Source organism: Madurella fahalii (genome assembly GCF_045866475.1).
Source record: "Madurella fahalii IFM 68171 DNA, scaffold_2, whole genome shotgun sequence".
NCBI lineage: Eukaryota > Fungi > Ascomycota > Sordariomycetes > Sordariales > Madurella > Madurella fahalii.
This window is the reverse complement of record NW_027263972.1, coordinates 8,871,525-8,884,040: the sequence shown is the minus strand read 5'-3', so window position 1 is coordinate 8,884,040 and position 12,516 is coordinate 8,871,525. Positions and strand designations below refer to the sequence as shown.

Sequence of the window (12,516 nt, the reverse complement as noted above, 5' to 3'; positions counted from 1 at the left end):
GGAGGAGGGTGCTGCAGTCGAGGGCGATCCCGCTGCGACTGCCAGCGCTGCAGCACGGGATCTGGTTATTGGAGGGGGAACACAACGGCGGGACGTTAGTGGCCAGATCTTGTATACTGTACCCTGCCCAGTCGCTTGACCCCACCGCCCGCCTGACGCCCATTCACAGCTCGCCGTTACGTTCGGATCACTGACGAACAAAACGCTTGAGGGTAACGATATCTACTTGCGGTTGTAACCGACGAGCTTCTCGTGTTATCTTGTGAAATGGTCGTTAACATTTCACAAGCCTAGTCCGTCTGTCCCGCTTTGGCAGATGTTGAGCCTAGCTGCCTTGAACTAGTTAACCCCGCCCGGGTACTTGACAGCTGGTTTCTGGCGTTATCAGAGGACAGGCAGTCCCGATAAGTCCCACTTTCACGTCACCTACGTCGACGATCCGAATCGAGCCGAGCAACCGTAAGATGGCTGCTCGCCACCCGGATTCGAAATTAAGGAACCACAGATGATAACGGGCAGCGTGATACTTCCTGATTTAGATCCAGATTACATTAGCCAGTCGCAATCTGAGTGACGACGTGATGTTGCTAAGGCTGCAGTGTCAGGCAGGTATATTAGCAGGATCCCGATGACTTCATCCTCTGAGGATCCGATCTATCAAACGACCCGCTAGCTGCGCATCCTGCATTCAAGGCGCACGCCGGATTCCAGTCTCTTGGAAAGGCGGGAAGACAACGTCACGTCGCAACTCATCCGGGACTTTCCTGCCAACCGGGATTGAGGGCAACATCCGGACGCATATCAGTTATACAGAACTATCATCATCCGACTGCGTCGCGGTCTTAAATACCGCCTTGTTAGGAATCCACTTCAAGAGGCCCAGCCCTCGCTCTCGCCGGCGTCAGCAGGTCAGGGTCTCAACCTGCATAAGCCTGTGCAACCCTCCATGTTGGACCATCCAGATTTGTCATCGGACAAACTGAAACATTGCCTCACACCAACGTCGCGGAACTCGATTTCTCGAAGCGTAAAAGAAAAACCACACTTCCTGTTCCGTTGTCCCATTGAGAATCCATTTGGATGAATGGTTCCATTGACTGTGCCAAACCGAGACCATAGTGCTATTGACATGCTCTCGCTTCAGCCCTAAAATGACCGTTTACGCCACCCTCAAGCCAAATAACCATTCCTTCCTCCTCCCCAAAAGACACTTTAGGCGGTGAAAGCATCCGGGTACATCTTCATGTTCTGCTCCAAGTTACCGCGGTTGGTAAGGAACTGGACGTAGGCACCATCCACCCTCACGCGGCCAGCGGCCTTCTTCTCCAGGTACTCCTCGCGGCGGAGGGGAGTGAAGCCCCAGTTCTTGGAGATGATGATCTTTTGCCGGCCAGGGAACTTGTACTGAGAGCGGCGCAGAGCCTCGAGAGCGATGGCACGGTCTGAGATATCGATTAGCTTCCCCGTGTCCCAAACGAGACAACCATCAAGTTACTCACTAGAGTCACGAGTGCGGACACTGATGAGGATCTGGCCAATGTTGACACGGGCGACGATGCCGTTGGGCTTGCCCCAAGCGCCACGCATACCAGTCTGCAGTCTATCGGCACCGGCGCAGGACAACATCTTGTTGATGCGGACGACGTGGTAGGGGTGGGCCCGGACACGGAGGTGGAAACCTTCCTTGCCAGCCATCTTGACGAGGTACTTGTTGGCGCAGATACGGGCGGCCTCGAGGGCCTCGGAGCTCAGCTGCTCATACTCGTTGGAGACCAAGTGGACACAGAGAGGGAAGTCGTCGACGGTCGCACGCTTGCGGCCGAGGTCGAAGATGCGGATCTTGGGGTCCGGCACACCACGGTTAAACCGCGACTTAGGGTACGGCTAGAGAGACGACGAGTTAGCGAGTCCCATACCCATATAATAGCTCGTGGGAAAATCCCAGCGGCAATATGTTGTCCTCCATCCATCCGCACAAGCCATTCCGGATGCCACGAATTTCCTCTCGAGCCAGAAACAGAAAAATCCAGCAGAAATTCCCCATCGTCTTGATTTCATGCGCATGCCTACTCACCTTGTTCTTGCAGTACCGGTAGCATCTAGCAGGACGGCGCGCCATTTTGACTGATTTGATTTGGCGATGTCGTATGTGGGTGACGCTTGATGTTGGGGGGGGGGGGAGAGGGACAATTGGGAAGCCTCTGCGTTTTTGACCAAATCGAAATTCGCCCCCGATTACCAATCCGGATTCATAATCCACCCGGGGGGAGTTCGGTTCGCCCGGGAAAAGTGGAGAACTTAGGGCTTTGGAGGGAGTGCGCGCACCCACACTCAAGCCAATGAGAATTGAGCCCACCTTTTGCGGTAGGAAGTGCACCTGCAAGAATAATTCGGACTTTTGCGCTGCTTCCTACTTCGAGCGACCTTCCTGCCAACGACGTGGACAATCAACACCAGGCGCCATCTTTGAATTCTCCGTCTCACTAACCACAGCACATCGCAATGGCACCCAAGAAGTCCAAGTCCGACGCCCAGTCCATTGGCGCCAAGGTCCGTCTCAACTCACAGTTTTGGGGGGTGTCTTTGCTGACCACGAAATAGCTTGCCCTCGTCATCAAGTCGGGCAAGGTTGTGCTGGGCTACAGGAGCACTCTCAAGGCTCTCCGCAGCGGAAAGGCCAAGCTCATCCTCATTGCTGTAAGTCGCAGCGTTCATTGTGCGGCGCAAAACACGCATATGCTAACCATCTCCCAGGCCAACACTCCTCCCCTCCGCAAGTCCGAGCTCGAGTAGTATGTTCCGCCTCAGGTTCACTAGATAGAAGGGATACGGCCAAGCACCTGCCGGAGGACATGCAGAGGGCAGCCCGGCCCAAACTGTGCTACCGGCCAGGCGTTTCCGCCCAGTCCCTGACATCGAACCACCCGCAGGTTGGCAGGTGTCCAGAGCTAACAATCCGGTGCAGCTACTCGATGATGTCCAAGACCTCGGTCCACCACTACGGCGGCACCAACGTAAGTCTTCCTTCATAACACCCCGAGACACTTTCAAACGGATACAGCGGGATCTCCTCCCTGCTCCCGGCCACATAGACCCTAGGTCTTGCGGTCTACCCAGAGAAGAAGTCTCGCTGTAGACTTCGGAGGGTACCTGTTCTCATGCTTACTCTGCTGTACGACAGATTGAGCTCGGTACCGCCTGCGGCAAGCTCTTCCGCTGCTCCACCATGGCCATCCTGGATGCTGGTGACAGTGATATCCTCAACGACCAGCAGGCATAAGTTGTGAGACGAGGAATCAGTTGGCATTCACACGGCGTTCGGCTTTGAGATCGGGAAAATGGCATGACGACTTGGCGATATCCGGCCGAAAAGGATTTTTACGGCCACCTTCGACAACCGGGTTTGCGTCAGAGGTGCGCACTCCGTAGACTAGTCGTAGTTTATGACAACTCGGTTTTCTAGCCTGCTCCGGCTTCGCACCCGAATATCCTGACATGGCATGAAGCGTGATCATTTTCCGGTTAGAGGCATGAAGCAGCGGCGGGGTTGGGTAACCAAATACCGTCTGAGCCTGGATGTGCAAACGATTTACCGACTCGTGACTTTTGTGAGGGGACAAGGCGGTGCTGGCATGACACTTCCCAGGAGCTTACTACTAAGGTATAGGTCTCATCTCAAACTGGAAAGGATGACCTTGCCGGGGTCACAACACCTGGGTTATGCCTGGGTCAGCGTGCATTGAGCGCCAAATTGTCGTAATCAAACGCGAGCCGAATACCCTCCCCAATCCCTCGCTACGGAGAACCCTACCGCGTACGGAACACCCGCCCGCGAGTTGGGGTAGCCAGAACAGGAGGGTAGAGTGCGTCGCTACAGGCTGCATGGTCTCAATACTCGGGAAACGTCCATGGAAATAAAGAGCCATGTGTCCACATGGGATATTTTCCAGCCGTCGCAGCTCAACCGGGCAATGCGATTGCTGCATGATGTGTTAGCGGGAGCTGCTGCTTGTTTCGGCAGATCGTCGAGTGAGGAAACACTGGAATGCTCGAGGCGAAGGCTCAACCGCAGGGCCTTTGGTGCCATCCATGTCGCCGGGCCGCCCCCGTTTCTTTCATCGGGCATTAAATAAAATCAAGGGACAAACGACCAGCGATATTATGACTCCTGCATGCCCATAGCTATGCAAACCCAGAATTGGTAAACGGGATAACTCATATAGTACGGAGCCGGTTCGCGGTGCCTTTCAAGCATCACCTCAAAAAAGTGACCGTTTGCCGGTGCCCGGAAACAAAGTAACACCGCCTGGCAGACATCCCTGCGGCTGTTGGGCTGAGAAAGGGGCCTGCGTTGGCCGGATTGGTTGGACAGGTCCATCCCTGGTCTCGCCGTTCCCCTGCTGCTGTCGGAGTCAGGGCCCAGCAACGCCACTGGCTCTCAAATAACACGGCGCCATCAACGCCGAGCAAGGTGGACCAGCAAATATCCTCTCCACATTACTGTGCAAGACCGCCGCCTGACCGTTGTTCTTTTGCTCAACAACAGCGTCCAAGTGACTTCGGACAGGATTCGTATCACGCCCTGATTGCATCGCGCTTTTCATTTCGCCGACCAGACCATCTCCAGGCAGCCACGCCGCAAGCCAAGATGGCTGCCGTCGTCAAGAAGCCTCCGGCAACAGGTCGTGAGACGCCAACAGGGACACCGCAGCGCCCGACCCCCCGAGCCTCGACGCCCTCATCAGCCAGCAGCCCCGGAGGCTCTGGCGTAACACGCACCCGCTCCGTCCGCACGGGGACGCCCGTCTCGGCTCGCGCTGCCGCGTCGCAGAGGCGTGAATCCCTGTTGGGCAACAGCAGCGCGACCAGCAGCAAAGGCAACAGCTCCGTTGATATGGAGCGCGAAGAGGCCATCCGGGCCGAGTCGGTGGCCATAATAGACGACCTTACGAAGCGGCTAGCCGACGCCGAGTCTGCGTCCGAGACGTACAAGCGGCAAGCCGAGGTGCTGCAGAGCAAGCTGGACGATGCGCTCAAAGAACAGGCCAAATTGGAGGAGAAGGTGCACGAGAACGAGGAGCAGATTGAATCTCTAACCAACGAGAAGCGGGAGGCTGCCCGGCAAAAGCGCGAAATGGAGAACATCTACGAGGCCGAGCGGAGCGCCATGATGAAGGAAAAGGAAGAGATGGCCAACCGCGAGGAGGAGATGCAGACCGTCATCCAGAGGCTCAAGGATAGCCTGGCGCAGAGGAACCTCGACGAAGACCGGCCAACGAGACAATGTAGGTCTTTTCCCTCTCATTTTCTGCATCGCCCATGGCTGCGACCCCGCGAACTCTGGCTGACCCTCGAACAGCGGTGAACAGTTCGCCAAGCATCGACAACGGGAGCTTTGCCCCGCCATCGTCGATCCACCGCAGCGACTCGCGCAACAACTCCAAGCTCTTGCTGCAAAAGGACAAGCTGATCGAGTCGTTGAGGCTGGAGCTGGCCGAGGCGCAAATCAAGCTGGTCGAGTCGCAAAATCAGGGCGGCGGCCGGCTCCAGGAAGTCGAGCGCCAGCTGATGGAAGCCCGCGTGGCTAACGCCCGGCTGATGGAAGACAACGAGAGCTACCAGTTGCTGCTGCAGGACCGTACCCTCAAGGGGGACTTTGCGACCAGCGATTTCAGCTACTCGGGCGGCGCATCCGCGAACCAAGACGCCCTGGCCGCGCTCGAGGGCAGGACAAACGGAACCAGTCTGGCCGACGAGCTCTCGGGCGTCGCCGACAACGACCAGCACCAGGAGCACGACGCCGAGACGCAGCGCCGCCTCGAGACAGAGCTCAAGAATGTCAAGGACCAGAACAAGGCCCTAACCCTCTACATCAACAAGATCATAGAGCGGCTGCTGCAGCACCAGGGATTCGAGCACATCCTCGACCAAACAAGCGACTTCAAGGCCACGCCCAACACAAACAAGGAGCTACCGCCGGCACCATCCAGCAAGCCCGCATCCGGGCCGTCCCTCCTCCAGCGCGCCAAGTCCATAGCCATCGGCGGCGGCGGCGGTAACAAGGACAACACCACCAACACCAGCGCCACAGCCACCACGACCGCAAGGTCCAAGCCTCGCCCCATGACCTTCATGCCTGCGACAAACTCTGCCATCACCAACCCGGACACGGCACCCAGCATCCCCATCGGCCTGACGCGCGCATCCAGCACCCGCCGCGGCAGGCCCATGAGCGACCAGTACACGTCGGGCATCGGCGCTGCCAGCATCGTCAATGCAATGTACAAGGGCCCCGACGGCCCCCTCTCTCCGTCTCTCCGCTCAAGCCAGACCTTCTTCCTGCCGCAGGGCGCAGGCAACCGCGCGAGCAGCGGCGCCAGCAGTTCGCACACGACCGCTGGCGGCGGCGGCGGCGGTGGCGTGCCGGGGAACTTCCCGGGCATGAAGAGCGAGACGAGCAGCACCAGCGGCGAGTCCATATCCGGTTCTGCCGCGGGGGTCGGGACCAGCGACGTCTCGACGCCGCCGAGCCAGAGCCCGCCGCGGTCGCACCACGAGAGGGAGCGCGTCGGTGGCGCCACGTTTGCCGGCAACAAGCCCCGGCCGCTGAGGCTCGTGCAGGAGAACGCCGAGGCCCAGGCCCAGGCCGCCGCGGCGAACAAGAGGCAGAGTTGGGTCGGGTGGGCCGCAAGCGCGTTCGGGAAGAAGGACGATGTCGGGAATGCCGAGGTCATAAAGGAGTGATGCCCCTCCCCCCTCCCCCCCGCCCACTGGGTTTGGTTGAGTGTTGGGATGTAAGGGTAATGAGGATGAGCATGAAGGTTCATTGGGAAGGAGGGGATGGCTGGTTGTTTGATGCCCTATGGTATATATAACGATGTTTTCTCATTTTGTGTTTTTTTGTTCTTCCGGTGGAAGGATACGGATAGATGGATGGATGAAGATCACGTTTGTTTCTTGCATGCCCTGGGTTGGCCCCGTTGAGCCGGGCGAGCTGGCTGGAGCTGACTTAGTTCTTGCCGTTCATCCGCTTTCTGCCTGTCCTGTCTTTCTGGGATCCGTTTTTTTACCTCCGATTGGGTTTGAAATGATCATGTCTTCTGATGTAATGGTGTCTGATACATGGAAGGAGCCTGCTGAGCCACGGATGATCTATATACGCCCTTGGTATTTCTGGATGCGGTGGTCATGATGTACGGAATAGAGGCTCTAACTCCTTTTATGTCTGCTACCTGCTTGTGGATTTTCCGCTTTACTTGTGGACCCCGGCGTAATCGGTTCATTCCTCCCTCCGGTTCCCATTGTCGAACGTGTACTGGTGTATACTCCCCGCAAGAAATTGGGGGACAAACAGTACGTATCTGCGTTTAGGAAGATGTACTTGCCCTCTGGAATGAGGGTGTATTCGAAGGATGGTTGTCAAATGTGAGGTCAGAGAGGCGTGATATCACACAGTCGATGCTGTGGAGGTAGGTGCCGATGAGGTGAGTCCAGCACGACCATCAGGAACCTCAACCCAAGAATAGGGGGAACGGGGGACTAGAAGTTCTCTTCGCTGTTTCCATCTCCTCTCGTTTCCTCTTCTCTATTCTATTGTCCCTTTCTTTTTACTCCCTATCACCATCAAGGGATTATAAAATTCTCGTTCGCCGTCTATAACCAGAGTGAAGAGTCCATCTAGCAAGGATACCCTCACTCCACCCGTCCGTCGTCTAGATGAACATCATGCGGTATTAGGCGGCCTCGGCGCCGGAAGACGTCTCTCGCATCCTGATGCGTCTTATCTTCCTGTCCCTCCTCCATCTTACTCCCTTTTCAACTCTACATTCCTCCCCTTGATGCTCTGCGCCTCCTCCTCTGTCAAACAGATGCCAAAATACTCCCTCAACGCCTCCACCCTTTCCGCCTCGGTAACACACTTCTTGACCAACTCTGTTCTCCCGCCCAGGTTCCTCTTCACCTCCTCCTTTACCAACATCACCTTCCCGACAACCTTGGAACTCCCATCCACCCCCTTCCCCCTGAGGAACCTGATGGCCAACGGCGTAAATGTGTGGAAGCTCTCGGGCGACTGGGAGGTGTAAAAGCTGATATTCCCAAAGTCGGCCTCGGTGAACTCAAACTCATCATGGAAGGCAAAGAAATCCCTCCACTCCTTCTCCGGCCCGTTCCGCACTTGGTAGATCCACACCTTGTTCGCCTCGCTGGCCCGGTGTCTCTGCTCGGGGATGAAGTCCCTCACGAACCTGATCTCCTGCGAGCCGACCGAGTTGTGATGCACGAGCCCCTCGACGAGCGGCATCGGCATCGTCATGCCGTCCCCGCCGAAGCCGGCGTCCAGGGGGTACCGCGTCCCGCCGAGCGTGACGATGTTGAGCAGGTGCACCCAGCCCATGTAGTCCCCCTGCGGGACGCCGTCGACGCGGGGACGGACCCGCACCCCCACCAGGTAGGCGTCCTTGAAGCCCACGGCGCGGAGCACGTGGTTGAAGAGGATCGAGTTCTCCATGCAGTAGCCGCCGCGGCCGCGCCGGTTGGTCACGATCTTGGTGAAGACAGCCTGCGGGTCGAGCGTGATGGCATGTTGGGGGGAGTAGTGGATCGAGAGATTATCGTAGGGAATGGCGGTGATTTGATGGATGAAGAGAGTTGTGAGGTAGGCGAGGTCGAGGACGGGGTTTGCGGAGGGGTGGAAGGATTGGGACAGGCCGATGTAGTCAAGGTATGAGGCTATCTGAGAGGGGGAGTATGCGGAGTCCATCATTCTTGGTGCTGAGACTTGGGTTGATTGAGGGTGACAACTCGACTGCTCACTTAACAGTTGCGTTCGAATCATCCACAGATAGCGATCTCCTCTGGATGTTTTCTACTTTAGTTACCCTACTTTTCAGGTTCTGCTGCTGACTCACACTCTGCCCCGAACCCCCGGCGGGGATGGCCGGCCCCGTCATCGGAAGGGCGTGAAAGGTTTCATTTTACTACACATTTACAATCAGGGTATACTCTTCAACGCCGCGGAACTGAACGGGATTTTGATGATGGGGGTTTGAGCGTGCCTCTACGGCTCCGAAGGAGAGAGTTAACGATCACTCGAGTCGATAAACAGCAAATCGGAGCTCTCTGGCCAATGCTTGTACCGCAGGAGCAAAATTGCCCCGTCATGTCTCTTGGCGGCTCGTCAGGGGAGAGACAGACAAGGAAAAGGAGAGAGCAGGCGAGTAAAGGGTGAGAGCCGTCATTGTGACTGTTGATGGTTTCCAATGTGGTTCTTCAAGCGTATTGGCGGAAGCAGTCAACTGCTAGCTGTTTCTCGGTCCCGGAAGAGCCCATTGCCGCGGGCTCTCCGAACAGGACCCTTCGAGTGATATGAGCCTGAAGGGCGTCACGCGGCAACTGGTACCAGCCCGCCTGACTCCTGTCAACCCATCACCGTCGCCCACGACTTCGCTGTCATGGTGTTTGTGGGTTGGTCCAAAGGGAAGACGCCAAAAACCTAGGGTCGTCTGGCGATAGGGGTCCGTCCCCTAAGCAACTTGGTTGGCGCTCAGCCAGTGGCAGCTGCGGGTTCCTGCGCATGATCAAAGAAGTGAAATGACTCGGGTAACCCCAGAAAAGCTTGGAGTTGACCGACGCACCCAAAACGGTTCTCCCAGTGTTGTAGTACTGTGCAGGTAACTTATCGGTCCAGCCTTTTTTGTGCCCTGTCTTGAGTCTGCTCTGCCTCTGCTGACTGATGAGAGCCGCGGGCGGTGACTCGATACATCCACACAGCGTTGGGTGGATGCATCGCTCCAACCAATGCGAATCCCCGTGGGGATTTGCCGCATCACGGGGCCTTGGCCGGCCGCAAAAGATCGGTTCCCACCTTCACCACGTGTCACGCAGCCGTTGGCAAAAGTCTCAAATTGGCGCTTTTGCGTGGTTTGAGATTTTTTTTTATTATTATTTTATTTTTATTTTTATTTTTTAACCTTTCACGCCTGTGCCTCTGAAGCTAGAGGAAGACGGGTGAGGCACTTGTCCTGCGCCGTTTCCCCTCCCTGTTTTTGCGCGAAGTTGTCGCTCTAGTGTAAAGTAGGACCAAGAGTGAGAGGTTCATTTTTTTTTTTATAAAAAAAAAATTGGAAAAGAAAAACCATTGCTTCCCAACGAGCGCCGCACTGTGCCCCTGGAAGCTGACAGGGCACCTGCATTCTCGGCGGACGGCTGTCCCTAGTGGCGGGTACTTAGGCCCTTGCCGGAACGGTCGGGTTCCCGGCGAAACACATCCTTCGACGGAGGCTACGGCTTCTCAATACGGAGACCGAGGCACAGCTTCCAGAATCAAGTTTGCGACGAGGCAGTAGGGTGGCACCAAACCAAGCAAAGCATTTCTCGGTGCCGATAGGCAACTGGGACGAAGGCTGACGGGCTGTGGGGCATGTTGCAACGTACCGCCGTCCACTTGGCCGTTTATGAGAGGCTGCCCAACTCCCACAAATCCGATAAGCCTCTACCTTGGATCGCGGGGACGTTGAAACCCAAACCCGCTTCTTTCGCAAACTCTGCTTCGTCCGATAGTCATCATCATGGCGTTCGGACGGGGCCGGCAAGAGACTGTCTCGGCCAAGGCTGATCAGCTTTGCTGATTGTGGGGTATGAGACAAGATCAACGGTCATGTACACTACGGTTCGACCAGCGTAAGGGTAGCCAGGTAAGCTTGCAACGAATTGTCTCTCTTGGTTCCTTGGACTCGCTGGGCGCCGTGTTGCCATTGTCAGTCTCATTGGCAAAACATTGGCAAGACCGTGATCGCGAACGCGTAATCAACAGCCATTGGCACCCTGTCAATGCCTCTTGCGCGGGCGGGGTCCTCTTCATATCACCAAAGATTGAAGCGGGTTCTCCGCCGAAAATATCCGTATGCAACTGCGGCCCGCAAAGACCGTGGATACACACGCCTCCAGATTGCCGTCGCCAGCCAGCCTGCAGCCCGTCGTCTCCAAAACCCGGAAACAATGAATAGAAATCTGGAGCTGAATCAGGATCAAAACCTCCCGCCACGGCCACCGTCATAATTGACTGTGCCTAGCAGTCGATGGAGAGCGACAAGGGATTGCCTCCGTTCCAGGTAGATTAGAAAACACCAAGATCACGATATTGTGACTGGAAAATTGCGTCACTGTTTGCTGTCGGCAGACTCTGTGGCTCCTGCAGGCGATCCATATGGCGATTGGTCTGCTGGTGGATTCGACGGATGTATCGTCTTAACAGCGGCGTTTGGCCTGGGATAAAACTCTTTTTTTTTTTTCTTCTTCTTTTTTGGCCCAAGTGAGAGTGCCAGGCTTTCGGATTTGGTGGGGAGGAAATTCTGGAATTTGGGAGTCAAGTGGGGGTTTGGCTATTGTCACAAGACTTGTGGTCTGATGGCGCTACCTGAGGGTACTTGAGTCATCGGCTCAAGCCAGCGGGATCGGACACGAAATTCTCTCACTTTTCGTACCAGGGCCCAAGCCAACGTATTGTGTCGCGTCTCAGGGGCCCAGGCGGGATGGCTGCCGGGGCGGTTTCTCCTGCTGGGCTCGATAATTCCGCCCTGCCAGGCGTCTGTGCACGCACGGAGCAAGTCTTCGGTTAACTTAAGGCTGTAGAAATGTTCTCGCCGCTTCCACGGCCACAGCACGCTGAGATAAGGCAGTGCACGCTTTACAAAGCAGTTGCACAAGGCAAATGCGGGACACATAACGGTAATTGGGACCGGAACTTCAAGAGGCTAGCAAATACCTGACTAAAGGCAGCCCCGACTGTGGATAGGGTGGGGATGGAAGTTTGGAAAGAAGGCTTCTCGATTCGGCTGAGAGCGGTTGCTCCGTTAGGTCGTTTATTGCCGCTCCAAGCCTGTTCTGGCAAGTCTCAACGCCCAGAATCCCCGAAGCGAGAGTCTAGCCTCAAAAACGGTGACAGCGGCCCAGCGGCCAAGCGGCCAGCGCACAATCCCTCCCCACTCTTTTGGCTCTGCTTGCAACACATTTGCACGGGCAGCAGCTTGGGCGGTCTTGCACCTGGACCAACGACATCATTCACTTCTCTGTATCCCTCCACTCCACACTCCGAGTCCCTCCTCCCGCGTTGCCCAACCGTTTCCCATCAACAAACCCGCTGCCTTCGCGCTCCGTCAAATTAGAGGCGCCTGATAGCGCCGGCCATCTATCCGTCCACTGACATACCGAGAACCCAGCTTGGCCTTGCTTAGCGTGTTTGTGCATGCGAGGATTGTCGAGGGAGGAATCAACAATAACCCACGCCGAAACGGCACCGCCCGGCACGACGCACAACGCAACCACTGCCTGACCACGCTGGGCCGCACCGTTCCTGCCTGCGACAGCGCCATTGCATACCGGGTGCCGATTATCATGATCCACTGGATCCCGCGCGGCAGCCATCTTCCCCTCAGCTAAGACGAGGCGTGGCATGTGTGGCAGCGATCGAGCCTCCATTCTCCTCCCTCCTGCACCCCCAAGCCGACGCATGCAGAC

At 56.5% G+C, this 12,516-nt stretch overlaps 4 protein-coding genes across 4 annotated transcripts; 2 read left to right on the top strand and 2 right to left on the bottom strand.

Annotated features, from left to right (window-relative positions):
- Positions 1 to 1,212: 1,212 nt before the first annotated feature.
- RPL10 (60S ribosomal protein uL16) lies at positions 1,213 to 2,119 on the bottom strand (the record flags this gene model as incomplete). Its single annotated transcript, XM_071060826.1, has 3 exons — positions 1,213 to 1,442; positions 1,500 to 1,884; positions 2,075 to 2,119. 3 exons carry the CDS (start codon positions 2,117 to 2,119, stop codon positions 1,213 to 1,215), a joined length of 660 nt encoding a protein of 219 aa, XP_070916927.1.
- Positions 2,120 to 2,502: 383 nt separating this feature from the next.
- RPL30 (60S ribosomal protein eL30) lies at positions 2,503 to 3,280 on the top strand (the record flags this gene model as incomplete). The annotated part of the gene is made up of 5 exons (XM_071060825.1): positions 2,503 to 2,550; positions 2,602 to 2,697; positions 2,755 to 2,792; positions 2,966 to 3,014; positions 3,182 to 3,280. 5 exons carry the CDS (start codon positions 2,503 to 2,505, stop codon positions 3,278 to 3,280), a joined length of 330 nt encoding a protein of 109 aa, XP_070916926.1.
- A 1,368-nt stretch (positions 3,281 to 4,648) lies between these two features.
- Positions 4,649 to 6,744, top strand: MFIFM68171_05404 (uncharacterized protein; the record flags this gene model as incomplete). The annotated part of the gene is made up of 2 exons (XM_071060824.1): positions 4,649 to 5,285; positions 5,360 to 6,744. 2 exons carry the CDS (start codon positions 4,649 to 4,651, stop codon positions 6,742 to 6,744), a joined length of 2,022 nt encoding a protein of 673 aa, XP_070916925.1.
- Positions 6,745 to 7,804: 1,060 nt separating this feature from the next.
- MFIFM68171_05403 (uncharacterized protein) lies at positions 7,805 to 8,764 on the bottom strand (the record flags this gene model as incomplete). The annotated part of the gene is made up of 1 exon (XM_071060823.1): positions 7,805 to 8,764. One exon carries the CDS (start codon positions 8,762 to 8,764, stop codon positions 7,805 to 7,807), a length of 960 nt encoding a protein of 319 aa, XP_070916924.1.
- Positions 8,765 to 12,516: the final 3,752 nt, after the last annotated feature.